Source organism: Pelodiscus sinensis, chromosome 23 (genome assembly GCF_049634645.1).
Source record: "Pelodiscus sinensis isolate JC-2024 chromosome 23, ASM4963464v1, whole genome shotgun sequence".
In the NCBI taxonomy this organism is placed as follows: domain Eukaryota; kingdom Metazoa; phylum Chordata; order Testudines; family Trionychidae; genus Pelodiscus; species Pelodiscus sinensis.
The window spans coordinates 12,274,160-12,292,893 of NC_134733.1; the positions used below are offsets into that span (position 1 = coordinate 12,274,160).

General features: G+C 42.1%; 1 protein-coding gene across 2 annotated transcripts; it reads left to right on the forward strand.

Moving 5' to 3' along the window:
• Positions 1-18,637, forward strand: DFFA (DNA fragmentation factor subunit alpha). Of its 2 annotated transcripts, XM_075906776.1 has the most exons (7): positions 1-223; positions 3,605-3,766; positions 4,299-4,432; positions 5,869-6,058; positions 6,254-6,408; positions 7,358-7,557; positions 15,914-18,637. In XM_075906776.1, the coding sequence occupies exons 1-7, from the start codon at positions 97-99 to the stop codon at positions 16,110-16,112; spliced, it is 1,167 nt and encodes a 388-aa protein (XP_075762891.1). In that variant the 5' UTR covers positions 1-96; the 3' UTR covers positions 16,113-18,637. The 2 variants fall into 2 exon arrangements, with proteins under 2 accessions (XP_075762891.1, XP_006127123.2); XM_006127061.4 differs by lacking the exon at positions 15,914-18,637 and having other exon boundaries at positions 8-223; positions 7,358-12,900.
• The last annotated feature ends 97 nt before the right edge of the window (positions 18,638-18,734 follow it).

The window sequence follows — 18,734 nt, forward strand, 5'->3', positions numbered from 1 at the left end:
CAGGGAGCAGGACTACAAGGTCCGTCATGCACCGCACGGGGGCTCGTCTGTGGGCCAAAGTGCGAGGGGAGCGACTTGCTGTTGCTCCTCGGGGCAATGGCGGGAGAGGCTCTCGAGAACGGGATGAGGATCTCTCCGCGGAAGCCGTGCCTGATCCGGCGCAACGGCCAGCAGCAGCAACATGGGGTGGCGGCCTCCTGCCTACGGGAGCTGCGGAGCAAGGGTGAGGGGATCCTTTGGGGGAAGGGGAACTAGGCGATGGGCGACGAGGAGGGGCAGCCTGTGGGAGAGGGAGTTGTGGGGGGAGCAGTAAATGGGGGCGGGGAGGGGGCTTGAATGGGGTGCACTGGGGATTTTGGTATCCCCTTCGTTGCAGTCTCCTTCCCCCATCATGCTGTTCCCCACCTGCATTACCCCAGCAAGCTCTTCCTGTTGTGGGGAAGCCCCCTCTTTTCACAGCGGACCGCCCCATATTGGCCTCGCTGCGTGGAATACAGCATAGGGTGTGAGGGAGGTGCCATGTGACTGGGTTGGTGTTGGGGTCAGCTAGAGCAGGGCCTCTGAACTTTCCCAGAATTTTTAACCTCTTTTGGGAGTCTTTGTCTCATGTACTCCCCAAGTTTCCTTTCACTACAACAGCTACTTACAAAATCAGACATAAAAATACAAAAGTGCCTCAGCTGCGCTGTCCCTGAAAACTGGCATAATTATAAAATAAATCAGTTGGAGCATAAACAATGTACTTACATTTCAGTGCATAGTATATAGATCAGTATAAAGAAGTCCTTGTCTATATGAAATGTTGGTGTGGTGCTTTAAAGGTAAGCAAAAATATCTAGATTAATTGATGCAGGAGTAAGGTAAAGATTGTGGACTGCTGGGAAACTGTCCGTTTTATTTTGGTGCTGAAATCAGTACTGTGCAATGCTGGCTCAATCTGCTTCCTATTTAGGGGTCTCTCCACAACTGGTGCTGGGCAGCCATAGAGCCATGTGCACAAACAAAATTGGTATCTGCATCTGCAAAAAATGATCTGTGGATATTCACATCCAGATCTGTGGATGCAGATACCCATGGATATAAAGTAGGCATCTGTGGATTTGCAGGACTTACTGCATCTTGTATTAAATATGTGAAGGTATTACATATGTGAAGGTCTGCTCTTGAGAACATGGCTTTAAGATTATGAATCTTAAGTAATGTTGAATCCAGACTTTGCTCATGAAATGTGATCCCTGGCAATAATAGGTTCCTGACTTAGTGATGTCTGCATAGAGCCCCACTGCTGGTTTCTTTATGTTCTAGGATGCTGGCAGAGTTAAATCTCCCACATGCCAAGAGGCATTGAGCTATCACATCTCCCATAAATCATTGAAGATGCTTCTCAGATACAGCTCATGTCATGTTAAAGGTTAAGCTTTGTAATTGCATTAAAGAATTTTAAGCTCCATTAGAGATAAAAATTACTTTGGCTAATTCTACACTATTCACTTCAGAAAATACAGGCTGTGTGTACTTGTCCTATGCTCTTCTTTAAAACGACTATCTAGGTTTGTCTTGCAAGTAAATAGATAAGTGTTCTAATCTCTTGAGTCTCCTTGCCCCTTTGGATTCTCCTCAATTGCCAAGGTGCTGAAAGGCACTACAGTCACTTTGTGTGTGCTGGACAAGCCCTAATATCTAGTGCAGCTGGAAAGACATTCTTATAATACTAGCCAATTAGCCCATCGAAAGATGGGATTTTCAGGTCTCTCCTCCACCTTGGTCTTCTCTCCTGAGCCTCGGTCTTCTCTCTCTCAGCTCTCCTTCACCTCCTGCCTCTCTCTCTCTCTCTCTCTATTCTCCTCCCCCTCCTGCCTCTCACTCAGGAGACCACGGAGCCCAAACGGTTGCTTGCGCCACTTGCTCCCACGTGGCGGCCCAGCTGAGTGGTGCAGAAGTCAGTTGAGCGCCACAGCGGGAGGTGAAGGGGGGCAGGGAGGTGATGTTCACAGCCAGGGGGCGGGGCCTGGAGCCACTGTCTCACCACATGTCACCGCCTTGTCCCCCCTTTGCCTCCCGCCTTGGCACTCGGCTGGCTTCTGCGTCGCTCAGCTGGGCCGCCGCAGGGGAGCAAGCGGCGCAAGAAGCCGTTTGGGCTCCCCTGCGGTGGCTCGGCTGAGCGGCACAGAAGTCAGCCGAGCGCCACAGCGGGAGGTGAAGGGGGCGGGAAGGTGGGCAGGGTGGTGATGTACACAGCCGGGCCCCACCCCCTGGCCATGTACATCACCACCCCGCCCCCCTTCGCCTCCCGCCGTGGTGCTTGGCTGACTTCTGCGCTGCTCAGTTGGGCCACGGCGGGGGAGCCCAAACGGCTGCATGCTCCCCTGCGGCGGCCCAGCTGAGCAGCGCAGAAGTCAGCCAAGCACCACGGCGAGAGGCGACGGACGTGTCTCAGGCAACTAGGGATGTTAGATCAAGGATGTTAAGAGGGGTAACTGACTAATCATGTAGTTGATACAAATTGTATCGACTACACAATTAGTTGATAAGGGAGGGTGCTCTGTCCTGGCTTGTGCTGGTCCAGGAGCTATCCCCGCTGTGGCTCTACCCTTTAAATGTAGTAGGAGCCAGGCATTCATGCAGCCCAGTTCCTACTACATTTAAACTGCAGAGGTGCAGTGGGGGGTAGGTCCCGGACTGGTGTGAGCTGGGCCTGAGCCCGACATGCTCAGTTCTGGCTGGTGACTGGTCCAGGAGCCTCTGCCTGCAGCCAGCCCGTGCTGCATCGCCGCAGTCTCCCTTCCTCTTCCCCCTTTTCCCCCCTGGGAGGAACTGGCTTTTAAGCTGGCTCCCCCCAGCACTGGTTCCTATCCCACCCCCTGCTGTCTCTGATACAGGGCTGCCTCCCCCGCCTACTTGCGGCCTGTGATACTCACTTTCCCCCCCTCCCTGCTGCCTCTGCCCCTGCCTAGCGGCTCTTAATGCATTTAAAAAGTGGAAGTGCAGCGTGAGCAAGGTGGGACAGCTGATTCCTGGCTTGTACCTAGTCCCCTGCTACAACTTTGCCTTTTAAATGTATTAAGAGCCTGGCAGCTCTTAGCCCTGCCATGGCTCTGCCTTTTAAATGTATTATCCTCAGCCTGGAAACTAACCCTTCAGCGGCTCTGCAGTTTTCCTCCTTTGACTAATTGAGTAGTCAATGGAAATTTCATTCCTGCAATTTATCATCCCTAGTCTGTCTGTTTGATACTGCCTTTATGTTCCAGACCAGGAGGATAAAGGATTAAAATTGAGGGCTATCCTGGTGTCAAGCTGGGGAGATTTGGAAACAATATAGTTTCTAGGCTGCTTGGCTACATTTGGCATTTTAAAGGAGGATGAATACCAAGGAAAAAGTTTTTTGAGCTTGTATCAGGAACAGTATTAAAAATCTGGATCAGTGGAGACAAATGAGTAAATATAAACCAGAGAAGAATTGATGTGCATGTGGACAGGGGCCAGTCACTGATCTATCTTAGAGGTAGCCCCAAGGGAAATTTGTGTCTGTCGTATGTGCATAAAGCACAGTGTTTTTGCCTTGCCAAACTTCCTTTTACCTCATGAACACTTTTATCTTCTGCAGCCTGTGACATTCTGGACATTGGAAAGGACTTGGAACCCATCACCTTAGTTCTGGCAGAAGATGGCACCATTGTGAATGATGAAGATTATTTCCTGTGTTTACCACCCAACACCAAGTTTGTGGCACTAGCCAGGAATGAAAAGTGGACCAGCAGCTGCATAGGTACAGGGTTGGAGGGGAACTTAAGTCTTAACTTTCCAGACACCAAGACCTTCACTGCAGATAAACTGATGACTCTGCTGGAGGCCTAGTTTGAGTTACCACCTCTGCATTCCCTCTCTTCAGGCTTGAGAGGAAGAAGTGTTATGGACTCAGGATGTAAGAGACTAATCGAATACTCGATAAGTATATGCTTATCAGGTAGTCGAGTAGGACTCAACTAGTTGCCCCCCCCCCCTTGCTGCCTCTATCAGAGAAAGGCAACAAGGGGTAGGGAGCAGGAGCTGGCTTTTAAGCCAGTACCCCCTAGCACTGTCTCCACAGGAGGGAGAAAATACAAGTGCAGTGTTCCAACTCTGAAATAAGAAAACCCCAATAGCTCAATGCATAATTTACTGTTGAATTTACCTCATCTATCTCCTGTTCAGCAGTTTTGTTCATATATACCCTCAGTAAGGGATGTTTGGATTTTGTTGTCCAGATCTTTGTAACTATGAGTTTTTCCACTTATGACTGTGGTTGTTTCTCATGTCAGATGGGGGCCCAGCCTGGCTTTCAGGGGAGTCCACAGATGAAGTAGACAGTGGTGGAGAGAAGTGGAAGCATCTGGCAAGACAGTTGAAGGATGACTTTTCCAGCGTCATTTTGATGTCTGAGGCAGACCTTCAGGTATAATGAGAACCCACATGCCACACTTTTCTCCTTTCTTCAGTTTCCTCACTAGAATGGAGAAGCTGAAATCTTAGGAAAGGAAAATGCATCACTTGGTCCAAATTCAAATACTGTCAATTTGGCTCTGGTGAATGAGTGACATTCTGTTCTTGGGGAAATGCTCTCCCAATAGAATGAATAGGCTTTTGAAAATCATGCTGTCTGAATCATCCTTTTACATACACAACACCTTGTCTGTTCTCCATTTTCTCATTCACTTGATTCAGCATCCCTCCTGCTCTCCTCTCCATGTTGACTCTTATCTTTTCTATCCTCTCTCCCATATTGCTGATAGATTTTCCCCCTCCCCTTTTTTTTTGTTTCTCAGAAAGGGTAGTCTACACTTGCACCCTCTTTCGAGAAAGGGATGCAAATGAAGACATTCGAAATTGCAAATGAAGCTGGGATTTAAATATCATGCACTTCATTTGCATAATCACATTATGGTGCTATTTCTAAATACAAAACACAGTGTAGATGTTATTTCGGGGAAACACCCTTCTTCTGAAATAAGTGTTAAACCTCATTTTGAGGAATAAGGGTTATTTTGGAATAAGGGTGTTCTCCGAAATAACTGCATCTACACCGCGTTTTATATTTCGAAATAGTGCCATAAACGCGATTATGCAAATGAAGTGCGGGATATTTAAATCCTGGCTTCATTTGCAATTTCGAATGGCTTCATTTGCATCTCTCTCAAAAGAGGGTGCAAGTGTAGACATACCCAAAGAGACTAATTCATCTCTTGCCCTACATGTTTTTCATTCTTCTCTAAACTCTTAGTTCTTTCCTATAGGATTTGCATCCTGGCCTACAGCTACCCCAGTCCATTTTCATTGTCTTGCACTTTGATCTTTGTAGGGGTTTAAAAGACTTGAGTGTTGGTTCCAAGAAAATGATCAGCTACATGCCAGACCACTTCTTGCCCCTTAATATCTGTTGATAAGATTTGGTTTTACTGTTTACTGACTGCTGCTCATATTACTTGTTCAGAAATCTGGATCAAATATTACTTTCCAAAAGCCAGTCCCTAGTGGTGATGACATGTTTTGCTCAAACTAACCAGTGTGACTTTCACTGTAAAGCTGTAAGAATTTCTCGGTGTTGTTCCAAAAGTAAATGGCAATTTCATACCTTTCTGAGGGTCCTTTGACTGCAGATAAAGAACTGTGGCTTGTGGGAGTGTCAACTGGGACCACATATAACCCAGCTGATTTGATTTGGAAATAGCTAATAAAACTTGCTGGATCCTTGCAAAGTGGAGACTTTTTCCATGTGTGTGACTTGGGAGGTATGCCAACTTTACAGCTCTGTTATAGACAGTTGGATAAAATAATCAAAATGAGGCTTGCCTAAATCCATTCCATGTAGCAGGACTCCACTGTTTCATTTAGGTGCTCGTTGATGTGCCCTGTTCAGATTTGGCCCAGGAACTTTCTCAAAATCAACCAAAAACTCAGATGTTACAGAACTCCCTGCAGCAGGTGCTGGACAGACGAGAGGAAGAACGCCAGTCCAAACAGCTTCTGGAACTCTACCTGGAGGCCTTGAAGAATGAAGACAGCATCTTAAGCAAGGTATCAGGTAAGGAATATGAGAAACTTTCCAGGGGCATCTTAAAGGCGAGGGGAAATGAGAGAGCTGCACTAGCTGTTGTTGCTGTGAAGGAGCTTGTGATGCTGCAGTAGTAGGTGCATATTGATCAAACTACATTCCCAGCCCTCCACTTGGGTTGATGCTGCTGGCTCATGTTAAACGCTTCTCCCTGCTACTTTTCAGAACCTGAAGCTGCACATGGGGAAGAGGGGGATGTAGTGGATGCTAAAAGCAGTGCTGCAGGTCCCTCCACCAAAAGAACACTCAGTGATGAGATCCTTGCTGCACTGAAAAAGAAGCCTGCCCCAGAACTCAGCTTAAGCAGTCAGGCTCTAGAGGTTGGTAACTCTGGTTTTTGCCCTGTCATAGGCAGGCTAACTGGTATCTTCCTGAGGAGAGAGATGAGATGTGTGGAAAACTGCATTTCACCTCTGGGGACTCAAGTGTTAGTTTAGGTTAAGACACAAAGATTTGTTTTTATCTGCCCCTCAGTACATTGTGGTGGTCTCTTGTTCAAAATCTTAACACTGGAATCTTGCCACTGCATATGCTGCCTCCATGCCTGGAGGTCCCCTGTGGTGTCACCTTGTCTTTTTCCCAAGCAGTACAATTATTCAAACTTCCTCCTGAAAGACACTATAGTGGCAACTTATGAGCTCTGTCAGCTATTTGTAGGAAATGGCCACCCAGAGTGCAAACTAAGACTATTTTATGAGCTAGCTTTTTTAATTGAAATCTGCATTGTTGTAACTCTTTCATATTACCAGGCCAGCATAAAGGATTTAGTGAAACAAAATATAAATAAGGGTCTACATTGGAAAGGTGAAGATTTGTAAATTACCTGTTGCCTCTCATTCTTGAAGAGTTTTCTTCCTCTTTGCAAGTACCTGCGAGTTCCTTGTTTCCTTCTTTCTATGGTGAAAAGGGAGTGAAAATGTATTGACTTTGACTGGAGTTAAGTTATTCAGACACCTGCTAGATATTTCCAGAGCCTAAATTCCAGACACCAGGTAGAATTAAAAACAAAACAAACTAAGCTTGAAAGGTAGAAATTGCTATGTCATGGCATTCTCAAGCTCAAGATTAAATATGCTGGAGAACCCAGTGAGTTTATGATCTTGATTAAATGTACTAGATCATTGCTAGTGTTTCAGTTCTCTCATGGATCCACCTATTTTTACTATTTGTAGGTTCAGTTCAGGAGTTTCAGTAGAGGAAATCCTGGCTGTGGTAAAAGACAAGACGCAGGGCTCTGAAGATCAATGTGTCTAACTTTTTCTTTCACAGCGTGTTTTCAAGGAAGATACAGAAGCCTTGGCTCAGGCATTGAGGTGGGATAAGCAGGAGACTCAAGCTCTCCAGCAGGCCTGTGATCAGGAGCTCTCAAGACGCCTACAGCAAGTACAGACTCTAAACTCCCTGAGAAGTGTATCAAAGAGCAAGAAAGGGATGCCCTTGGAAAGTTGCTTGAGTTCAAAACGCAAGAAGTAAAAGACTTTGCAGCACTGTTCCTAAAGATGCTTGAAATGTCAAGGAAACACAGGTCTCTTGTGTGTTAGAGCCAACACAAGAAAGTGGTGTGTTAAATTCCCCAAGCATCACAGTTTGCTGGTCATGCTATGCCCTTTCTCTACAGAACTAAAAACTGGGCTGGTCTCAACACAAAGGCAAACAGAGGTTTAATCCTGCTCACGTAACCAAAGGTGCTATTTTTTTATAGTAGTGGTTCTTGTCAAATAACTTCGCTGCCTTAGAGAGATGTGTTTTGAATGCAGGAGTGGGAGCCAGGTGCGCTGGAGTTCTAATCCTGACTAACCCCCTCTGTGGCCTCAGGCATCTCACTTACCGTGTCATTTCCCATCTGTTTTTCATATGTGGGAAGTTGTCTTCTCATAGGGGGTATCGTGAGGCTAAGCCTTGGTGCACAAAGTTTACTAGTGTAGCAATATTGGGTGCATGTATGTGGGAAGTCACACCCCAAACCAATATGGTTGTGGAAAGGGTTTAGTGCCACTGTGTTTCTACTGGTAAAATAACTTTTACTGGTTTGGTATAGCTTACTCCATTCAGGAAACTGATTTAAGCAAGCAAACTTTTGCTAGTATAAGCTACATCTCCACTTGGGGATATTTGTGGGTTACTTCTGTTCATATACTGGCAAATGCTTTAAGGTATAGACAAGACCCAAGAGGATGATTAGAAGGCACTTTGAAGACTGTGTGAGCTTGAGGCTTTCCATACCAAATTATGAGGCTGAACAGGAGAGTGCGGACCAAGTACGTTCTTTTCAGATTAATGTGGAGTGCAATATAATGAGATGCAGTGTTCTCGGTGCCTGTTCCTGGGGAGGTTTATTACAGTTTGGCATAGTCAGACTGTCAGTGTGCAGATTTTTTTTCAGTTACCACTCTGAGGCATTGACTGAGAACCTGTTTAGGATCCAGGGACTTGAATTCAAATCCCAATTCTCATAATTTCTTGTTATATAACTCTGACCAAATTACATTTTAACCATTGTGCCATCATTTCTATCTGCTACTACCTGTTCCTGCAGGAAGAGTGAGAATTAATATTTGTAAAGCTTGCTGAAAAGTAAAATGCTTGTTTTTTATGGGCTCCAAGGAGCAAATATAATGTTTGGGCCTTGCTATATTCCTATTATTTTTATACAATATCTTGGTCTTATTAATGACTGGCCTATTTTTAAATATTTTTAAACACTTTTACATAGAGAATTAATATTAAAAGCTTATTGTACTAGTAGGCTGATTATTGTGATGCTCACATACACTGCCTGGCTTGTTTGTGCATCTCCAAAAACATGACTGTCAAATTGGAAGCACCTTTCTATCACCCAAGCACTAATGGGATTTGCAGTCTTAGATTTTTGTTTTAAATTGTACTGTTTGTGATATTTAACCTTCCAAATATGTCAGTTAGCTTTGACCTACATTGATGTTAGTGCATTAGCACATACATTCTCTGTTGTAGTGATAATTCTGTCCTAGGACAACAAATGATAAAAATGCTGAAGCATTTAAAAGGGAGGCAGTGAATTTTTAATATACACAATTATACAGTAGTTCTAGCACTGCAGAACCCATTAATCTAACATTAGGTTAAGCAGTATAGTAGATAAGTCACTTAATGTATAGCAAAGCTGAATATTCAGATATGCCCCTTGTGAATAGGTATTGCCAAGTAGCTTTTAATGAATGTTCTTGAACTACAGCACTACTTTAGTTACTTATAATGCACATCATACCCTTAACCAGTTCTAGTGCCTCTGATGTAACTTGAGCAAAAACCTGCTTTTTTACAGGAAAATTAAGTATGAGTTAAGTGTGTCACGTGCATCTTTCTAACAAAGATATTACACAGGTTTAAACATGGGATCCTGATTACTAAGAACCTATGAAGGCAGGGCTACTCAACTTTGGAAGCCCCGGGTGCCACAATGATACTCACAGCACATGCCGAGGACTGCAACTTAAGTGTGGTTGCATATACATGCAAATATACAGTAAAACTCCAATAGTCCGGCATCCGATAGTCCAGCACTCCTGATAGTCTGGCATCAAAATGGCAAGAGCCTAGTGAGTGAGCTTCAGCAAAAAATGAGTCACAAGGTAACAGTGGCAGCAGCTGAACTGAGCAAAAAGGGTAAAAAAGGCTTAAACTAAAATATTACAGTATACTGTATACAGTATGTATAATAAAAAGGGTTAAGAACACTTTATATACAGTATATAATGTATACAGTGAATATATACCTCCTGATAGTCTGGCATATCTGATAATCCGGCACCACCTAGGTCCCATAGGTTCTAGATTATCAGAAGTCTACTGTATATGCAAATAGCCTCTTTCACACTGACAGGCATGAATATAAAGATTAAGCCTTAAGCTGTGGCACCAGACCCAAAAGTGGCCAGTGTGAGCCAGTCAGCACCTCTTAGGCTCTGCCCACGAGGCTAATCAGCCAGCATTTCCCACAATGCCCTGGCACTGCCAACACCTCCTCCCTGGGGGCTAGAAACACCGATACCCTGTACCCATCTGTGCCAGCCAGCCCGGCCGCTTGCGTCTTTCAGTGTTCGCCCCGCCTGGGATACCCCTCGCCGTTGTGGAGCATGTTCCCAGTAGAGGCCATGTTCAAAGGATCTCACCCACAGGCCACATGTTGAGTCCCACGTAAACCCAAACCACGCCATGGGCCACATGTGGCCTGCGGACCATGTATTGGGTAGCCCTGTACAAAGATGTTGTCTTATTTCTATGAAATAAAAGCTTACTCTTGGCCTGAACTTCCCCTTTCTTCTAAAATGTGTCCCCCTGAGTATGACAGGAAAAAAACTGTTTTATCACAATACTTATCTAAATTATCACATTATAAGCAATTATCTTGCTACAATAGATGGAGTTTTTCTTCTGTTATACGCTGCCATAGTAGCTGTACTGATTGTTCATTCAGGATAGAACAATAGGCATCTGAAATGCTACTCGTGCACAGCCAGGCCTTATTCAACTGTGTGAAGATAATTATCCTTGACTACAAATTCAGCAATAAACTAAACCAGTCACCACCCTGCTTTTTAGTTTACTGGTTTTCCTTCTGGGTGAAAAACAGCTGAAGACTTACCAGCTTTTTCCTTATAAACCCTAATTTTCTGAGGGGAATAATTAATGCAAAGCTGAAACTTAAGCAAAAGATCAACTCAGATGAAAATCCTGTTGGCCTCCATTTATATAAGAAAAAATTGCTCTTAGCTTTCTCATATTATAAATTTAATTCTTGCCATCTGAAGTATAAAATGTGGTATCCTCTATCTTTTAGAAGTGAGCTGTCTAACTCATTTGCAGAGTGCATTAGGTCATTTTAGTTAAGTAACAGTAGCCACACTGCTCCATATTTCTAATAGAACCCACACTCAACACTGCAGCTCTATCTAGTTTTTCCACACGCTCTTAAAAAAAAAAAGGAATGATGGTGGTCTTGAATTGCTTTCTGACCTATATACTGTTTTATTCAATACTGTTGACAGGCCTCCTTAAATCTATGAAGCACCATGTAAAATTATGGTTCCAGATAAACAGATCCAATCTTACAAAACTTAATTTGACTACAGACCTACCACAGCATGACTTTCAGGCTGTGTCTACACTTCAAGATTTGCCACAAGAGCCTATGCAAATGACGTGCAGATTAGCATTTTCTCACTTCATTTGCATACTCTTCCGATCTGTTTTTGCGCTAGGGGTTTTTGCGAAAAGACAAATTAGAGTATGCAATGAAGTGCAAGAAAATGCTAATCCATGCTTCATTTGAATAGACTCATTTGAATAGACTCTTGCGGCAAATCTTGTAGTGTAGACGTAGCTTCAGAACACACTGAAAAATAGGCATAGCTGCTCCCTACCCAGTAACAGTTATAGACTCACATTTAATTTAGGACAAAACACTTTAACTGATATAGAAAAAAAGGAAATGCAGCTTATTCAGACTATTTTTCCATATGTCTTGGACCTACTTCTTTTATTCATCTATAAAACACTGCCAGATGCTAGCCTTGCATAAGTTTGATGAGACTCAAGTTTGGTTGTTAAAGGGAACAGTGTAGCTGTAATATATTTAGACTTCTATAAGGCATTTGACTTGGAAATGCCCAACATTTTGATTTTAAAAAACATAGAATGTTATACAAATTAATGTTAAATATTAATGGATTAAACTGGCCGATAGGTCTCAACACGTAATTGTAAACAGGGAGTCATTACAATGGGTATGTTTGCAGTGGGGTCCCTCAGACTCCATTTTTGGTCCTATGCTATGTAACATTTTTATCAATAACCTGGAAAAAATAATAAAATCATGACTAAAAGTTTGTAGATGATTGAAAAACTGGTTGAATGGTAAATAACAAAAAGGACAGGTCACTGATTTGGAGTGATCTAGATCTCTTGGTAAACTAGGTGCTAGGAAACAATGTGTGTTACAATATAGACAACTGTCTAGGAACAAAGGAACATACTTAGATGATACAGGACTATCCTGGGAAGTAGTGACAGAAAGGTTTAGGGATTATGGGAGAATCAGATGAATATGAGCTTCCAATGTGGTACTGTGGTCACAAGAGCTAATGTGATAACTGGCATGCATCAATGGGGGAATTTCTGGTAGATTATTTCACTGCTGTATTTGGCACTAGTGTGACTGCTGCTGGAATATTGCTCCAATTCTAGAGCCCAGCATTCAGGAAATATGTTGATAAATAGGAGAGGATTCAGAGAAGAGCCATGAGAATGATGAAAGTATTAGAAAACATGTTTTCTAATAAGACTCAATCTCAGTTATTTAGCTTAATGAAGGTTAAGGGATTATTTAATTGTAGTCTATACTGTGAGGAACAAATATTGCTTGTGCGCCTCTATCTAGCAGAGAAAAGTATAGAACGATTCAGTATATATAAGCTGAAGCTAGACAAATTCAGACTAGAAATAAGATGTAAATTTTCAAAAGTGAATACTTGATCATTGAAACAATTTACCTATCTCCATCACTGATCATTTTAAAATCAAGATTACATTTTTTTCCTGAAAGGAATGCTTTAGGAATTATTTTGGGAAAATTCTATGGCCTGGGTTATATAAGAGGTCGGACTAGGTAGTCACAACGGTCCCTTCTTGCATTGGAAACTGTAAAGCTTACTCTTAATTTATACTAATCAGTAATTAAAACTATATCTCATATGTATAGGTTAACGTTGACCCCAAAACCAAACTACTGGTGGTTGTAACAGTATTAAAGATATGGGTGTAGGTAGGTATTTTTTTTTAAAAAAAAAACACCACTACAAGCTAGGTCTTCCAAAAGAACTTTAAAAACAAAAGCTTCAAATGGGTAGCTGAGTTAGTCTGTAACAGGAAAAACTTTAAAAAGAACAAATAATCTGGTAACACTTTAAAAACTAACAATACATGTAGATGGTATCATGAGCTTTCGTGGGCACAACTCACTTCTTTAGATGACCGGAGTGTTGGAACATCTGAAGAAGTGGGTTGTGCCCACGAAAGCTCATGATACCATCTACATGTTTTGTTAGTCTTTAAAGGTGCTGCTAGACTATATGTTGTTTAAGTTTTAAAAACAAAGTGAAAAGTCTTTCCCAGAACAAGTTCTACAGTGGTATAGTATAAAGTAGGAGGTTGTACCAGATAATGATATGAAAAACCTAAGAAGCAAGAATAAAAATATAGCATGATCCTTGCAGCTCTGCTACAGATTAGTTACAATGGTGTTCTTACTAAACTTGCTGCTGCAATTGTCTTTAAAGGATTTTGGGCAAATGAGAACTGCAGGACTAGAACACGTTATGGGGCAGTTGACATTCAGCTTTTTCTCTGACATGCAGCCAAATAATTAATAGTTAAATCTTGATGTGTTTGCTCCATTTCAATCACAAAATTATTTCTGACTGTGCAGTTCTACTCAGTTTTATTTAAAGAATGAGTTTGGGGAGAAGGTCTAATCACACTTAATACAAAGAGACTATCTGTTTACAGAAAAGCAGTCGCTGGTAATATTCATCCTGATTTAGACGGCTAACGAGAATTTCAGGAAGCTATTCTGTTAGCAGGAGGAAAAAGTCTTCCAGAAGAAGTTCCTGCAGGGGGACTTTTCCAACGCTCGAGGTTGATGAAAGGCAGCGCTTTCTTGCAGGTTGGCCAGCTTTACTTCCTCCTTCATTAGGGATGCATCATCCATCTGGGATATCCAGTCAGCCAGTAGAGAGAGGAAAGTAAGCAAAGTGCTTTTCTTTACATCTGTCAGTTCATGCAAGTACTTGTTTAAAAAAAAAAAAAAAAAAGAGAGAGAGAGAATTGAGAATTGTTAATCTTAGGAGGAAAGCTCTTCCAAGTGACAGAAAGAAGCCTGAAGTGTGGTTGAAAGGCACATTCTAGCATAGAAAGGAAGGGCACACTGCATCTATATCTGTACTTCAGAAACTGAGCTGCCCACTATTTCTGTGAATGTATTTCAGCAACACTGGGGCAAACTAGCAGCACGCAAAATCGTAATTTCTCAATTACTTTTTTTGCATGATGTGTCCAGCAGTGAGACAGTGCAGGGATGGAGAAACTCAGGCCCGGGAGCCCGATGCAGTCCTCAGCTTGCGTGAAACGAGCCCCCAAAGCTCAGGGTCCCCCTCAGTATTGGGGAGCCCATGCTGTTGCTCCACCGCAGGGATGGAGCACACAATCTACTAGGCTGGGCCCCATTAGGACTCTGGTGTGCAAGGGGAATGTGTGGGGGAGTCTCTCCTTCTCAGTTGGAAGCCATATCTGTGAAGTTTTTTTCCTTCTCACTTGTGTGCACCTTTCCCCCGACTGATTTTTCTGTCAGTCAGCAGCCCCTAACCCAAAAAAGGTTTCTTGCCCCCGCAGTAGCAGGATATTTCAGATTCATAGAACACGGAGTTCCTCATTTGAAAAGAGCTTTTATTTGTCACAATATTATCTCTAACTCAACGTAATCATTCAGGCTTTATATGGAGAGGCAGAGCTGTTCCCAGGACCATATAATGATATCCTCTTACAGGAATAGTGTCAACTGGAAATTTAATTGGTTATTAAGAAGAATGAAAAGATATTGTACTTGCCAATATTTTGGCTATACAATCGTCTTTCTTATATAATTATTTTCCCCCTATTGTGAGACCCAGGCATACATGCTGCTTATATAAAAATGTATACATATCAAACTGACTTTTTCTTCTCTGCTAAGATTTCAATTAATAGTAGTTTTGTTACTTGCCATAACAGGTATAAAAGACAGAAGTGTTGTTTTTTAATCTGTATCCTTTTAAAAAGTGTTAGTTTTCAACATCCTTTAAAAAGTCTCAACTAAATGTCAAGAGCTATCAGCTAATAAACTATCCAACTGCAATGCTGTAGCTTGTTCTATAATTTCAATGAAAAATCCTTTTTTAATGGTCAAGTTTATGTACTGATTCTTGGATCTTTTTCAAGAGTACAGTAAATCAAATACTTAAAGCTGAAAACTCTTTAAATGGCTAACTTAATTACTTTTTTTTAGAAACCAGTAAAAGCATTCAATTATCTTTATAAATTAAGGCTCTTTTTAATGTAGACACATATAGGCAGTTAAGTGACTACGCCATTATGTTATTGGACTATTCAGTGCAGAGCCAGAGTTCTCTGTCTGGGGCTGACAAATCTCTTATGGCAAGATAACACTTTTCATTACAAATTATACTAACACACTTCAACAAACTGCAGTTCCATTGAGTTGCATGCACTTCTGGTGTGGAGGAAAAAGCAGCCAACAGACACAATAGTTGTATATGTGTTAGGAGGAAGGGGGAGTTTTTGGTCAGGGACAACTGGTCAAGCCATTATGCTTATTACATTTCCATAGGACTTTAATATGTCAGGGAAGTACAGACAGGACCCAATGTGGAAGGTGTCATCTAAATGATGTACAAACAAGGTAGCATAGTTATTGTATTGCTTTTAAAGGGAGGTCAGCCTTTGAGGAAATAGTAGTCCCCACTAAAGAAAGGAGCAGGATAAACAAGAGGAGGAAATAGAGGGCACAGAGCAGAGAAACGTGGAACTGCAACAAACCAATGCCTCGGGTTCTCCTGTTATTAGATCCTGCCAGTTTGAGTACCCTGTGCCCTCAGATGAGGAACTGTTGTTCACCTGGATACAGTACAAATAATAAGAGTGAACAAGCATTATAAACATAATGGCTTTGTATCCATTCTTAGCTTACCTTGCCATCTTTCGATACATATCTTTCCTGTGTTGGACGTGCAGCAGCCCCCATCATTCTGGAGATAGAAGTCAGCAGAAGAAACAGGCAGAACAGTGGATGCATGTGGAAAACTGCCTGATCCAGCTCAGCAATGAGCTACTTCTCCGCTTTGCAAGTTATCTTTTCTTTCTTTGGAAAACTTCTAGTTCAGTTATTTTTATATTACAGCAGCCTCCGCCTCCTTCTCAACTCATGCAGTGATGGAGAAAATAGCAAAGAGCAATTAACTTCCCAATTTCCAGGGTCTGGATTTAACCCTTAATTAAAGCTTCTGGATTGCACTGCTATTAAGAGTGTATTTGCTGTTAATTTAAGCTGAATGTGCATTCCATTTGCTAAAAAAAAACCCCATCATTTCCTCACCATTATTCCGATAATGACCAGACAGTCTTGAGTACAAAATAGGGTGATTTATCTGCAAATGATTCATGAGAGTGGAATATGTGCATAGGTTTGGTGATGAGAGAGGCCACAAAGAGTCAATTTAAAGGCAGAAGGATTGTGTCTTATATGCTATCCGGAATGATCAAAGTTTAACTTCTAACATTCCAAGAATTCTCCACTGCAATAACCAACTGAAGTAATCCATTTCCAAAATGTAATCATTATTGCCATCAGAACAAACTACATCCTTGAAGTTGTTTCTTCCTTGTGGTCACCATGTCAGAAAGAAGCTGCTCTGGCTGAATATCCTCATGGAGTGAAAGACTCAGTGTTGCCAACTCCTGTAATATTTGGTGTTTTTCTTAAAGCCTGACTTATGGCCAAGTGTACCCTTCTTATAGTATTTCAGGAGGGAAGAGATAATTTATTCTGCATAGCTGTCCTCCCTGAAAACTCCAGCACCCTGAGCCAACAACTGTGGTGTGTCCTCATGGCAGAAAATTTTACCTTTCCTTGTAAACTGCTGGACAGAACCTAAAAACCTCATGACTGGTAGCAGTTATTTAGTTAATATTGGTAAATCTCTTTAAAATGCAAACTATTAAGTATGCAACTTAAATATTCTGGATACAGTCACAAACAAAAAATTTAACAGCTGAAATCTTCCATAGCTCACAGAAGATTAAATGTGCACAGCACCACATCAGAATTTCAGGGGAGCAGACCAAAAGGCAGATCAGCCTCAAAGCAATTCACTTCTATGGACTTTATAACTTCTTCCCCAGAGTAGCTAAATAAATAATCTGATTAAAAGCGAATAAATAAGACCAGTATGCCTTCAATGTTCTGTCCTTTAGTTCCAATTCACTGCTAGTGCTCCTTGATTCAAATTACATTCAGTCTGTCAAAAGTTCCAACTGTTGTTGCTTTGGGTTGGGGTGCAGGAAAGAAACAATCTTAAAACATCCAAAGTTCACCCAAAGAACTTCATGCAGATCCAAACTGCATCATTCCTCCTCTAGATGCTTTCTGTGGATGCCTAGCATTTTCAAAATTACAGTCTAGCTGCCTGTTAGCATCTTCAAAGAACTGTTGTGATGCTACTGCTCACTTTTGTGAAGGGGATGTGGAAGACTTTGAAAATGATATAGCTACACTTTACAGCACTATGGGGAAAACAGCTCAGTTGTTTAATTATAAGCAGTCTCAAACTTGTTTTTAAAAAAGCAGAGCCTCAAGCTTCTTTTGAGGAGCATTAAGTCTGCAGCCACGGTCCTAGGAGGACAAGCCACCATTGAGACTACTTGGGCAGCTCAGGACAAGTCTCGTTATCATAAAGCTATGAAGCAGTTAAAGATAACTTCATGCTGAGTGAGTGCAGTCTGACATTCCTCACTCTGGCTGGGGAGTACAGTGGCAGATGAACCTGGACCTGTCCCAATCTGGGGAAATGCACCCCACCCCCAACAGTGCCTGCTACAGCTGCAGTGATCATGGAAAGTTGCTTTTCACCTGGCCCCAATCTGCTGCTGTGATAAGGAAGGGCTGGGGTAGTCCTCTCACCCCAGGGAAGCCTGCATACTGAACCTCTCTATCCCAGACCAATGATTTAAGTAAAAAACAAAAAATTAAGTTAAGGACCTGAGCAACAACGGGTAAGTCTTCTAGTAATTATACACCCAAGCAATTCATTGAACATGTATCTCTTCCCATAAAAACAAGACAGGGAAATGAGGTCTATATTAATTTGGGAAAGGCATCTGATTGGTACATTCAATGGTGGAAGCCCAAGGATTCATTTTATTTACTGTTATATAGAAGTTTTTAAATCATAGAAATGTAGGGCTGGAAGTAAGGTCACCAAGTTCAGGCCCCTACACTGAGGCAGGACCAAGTAAACCTCCTAGACCATTCCTAACGGGTGTTTGTCCAACCTGTTCTCATAAACTTCCAATGATAGGGGAAACCTATTCCAGGTCTTAACTACTCTTAGATATTTAGAAAAATTGTTTAACCAAAATCTTTCTTGCTGCAGATTAAGCCCCATTACTTCTTGTGTGACTTTTAGTGGACATGGAAAACAGCTGATGTTGTCCTCTTTATAACAGCCCTTAAAATATCTGAACACACACTTTTTAAAGGACATACATTTAAAAAGCACAAGACCAGCGTGGGGGAGAACTGGGCACAAGCTGGTAATGAGCTGTACTGGCTCATGCCCAGTCCCTTGCTGCACCTCTGCCTACTCTGTCCCCTGCATATGCTTATCAGATCATCCACTAGTCGCTTCCATCCCTATTCAGAAAAGGGCACAAAAGAAGCTAGCTCCATCCCCCTGTGTATTAGAATCAGAATAATTATTTAGAAGTAACTCTAAATCATTGATCCCATTCATCGGTAAACATGTTTGTGTACATATCCAATAATAATCCAGTGCTA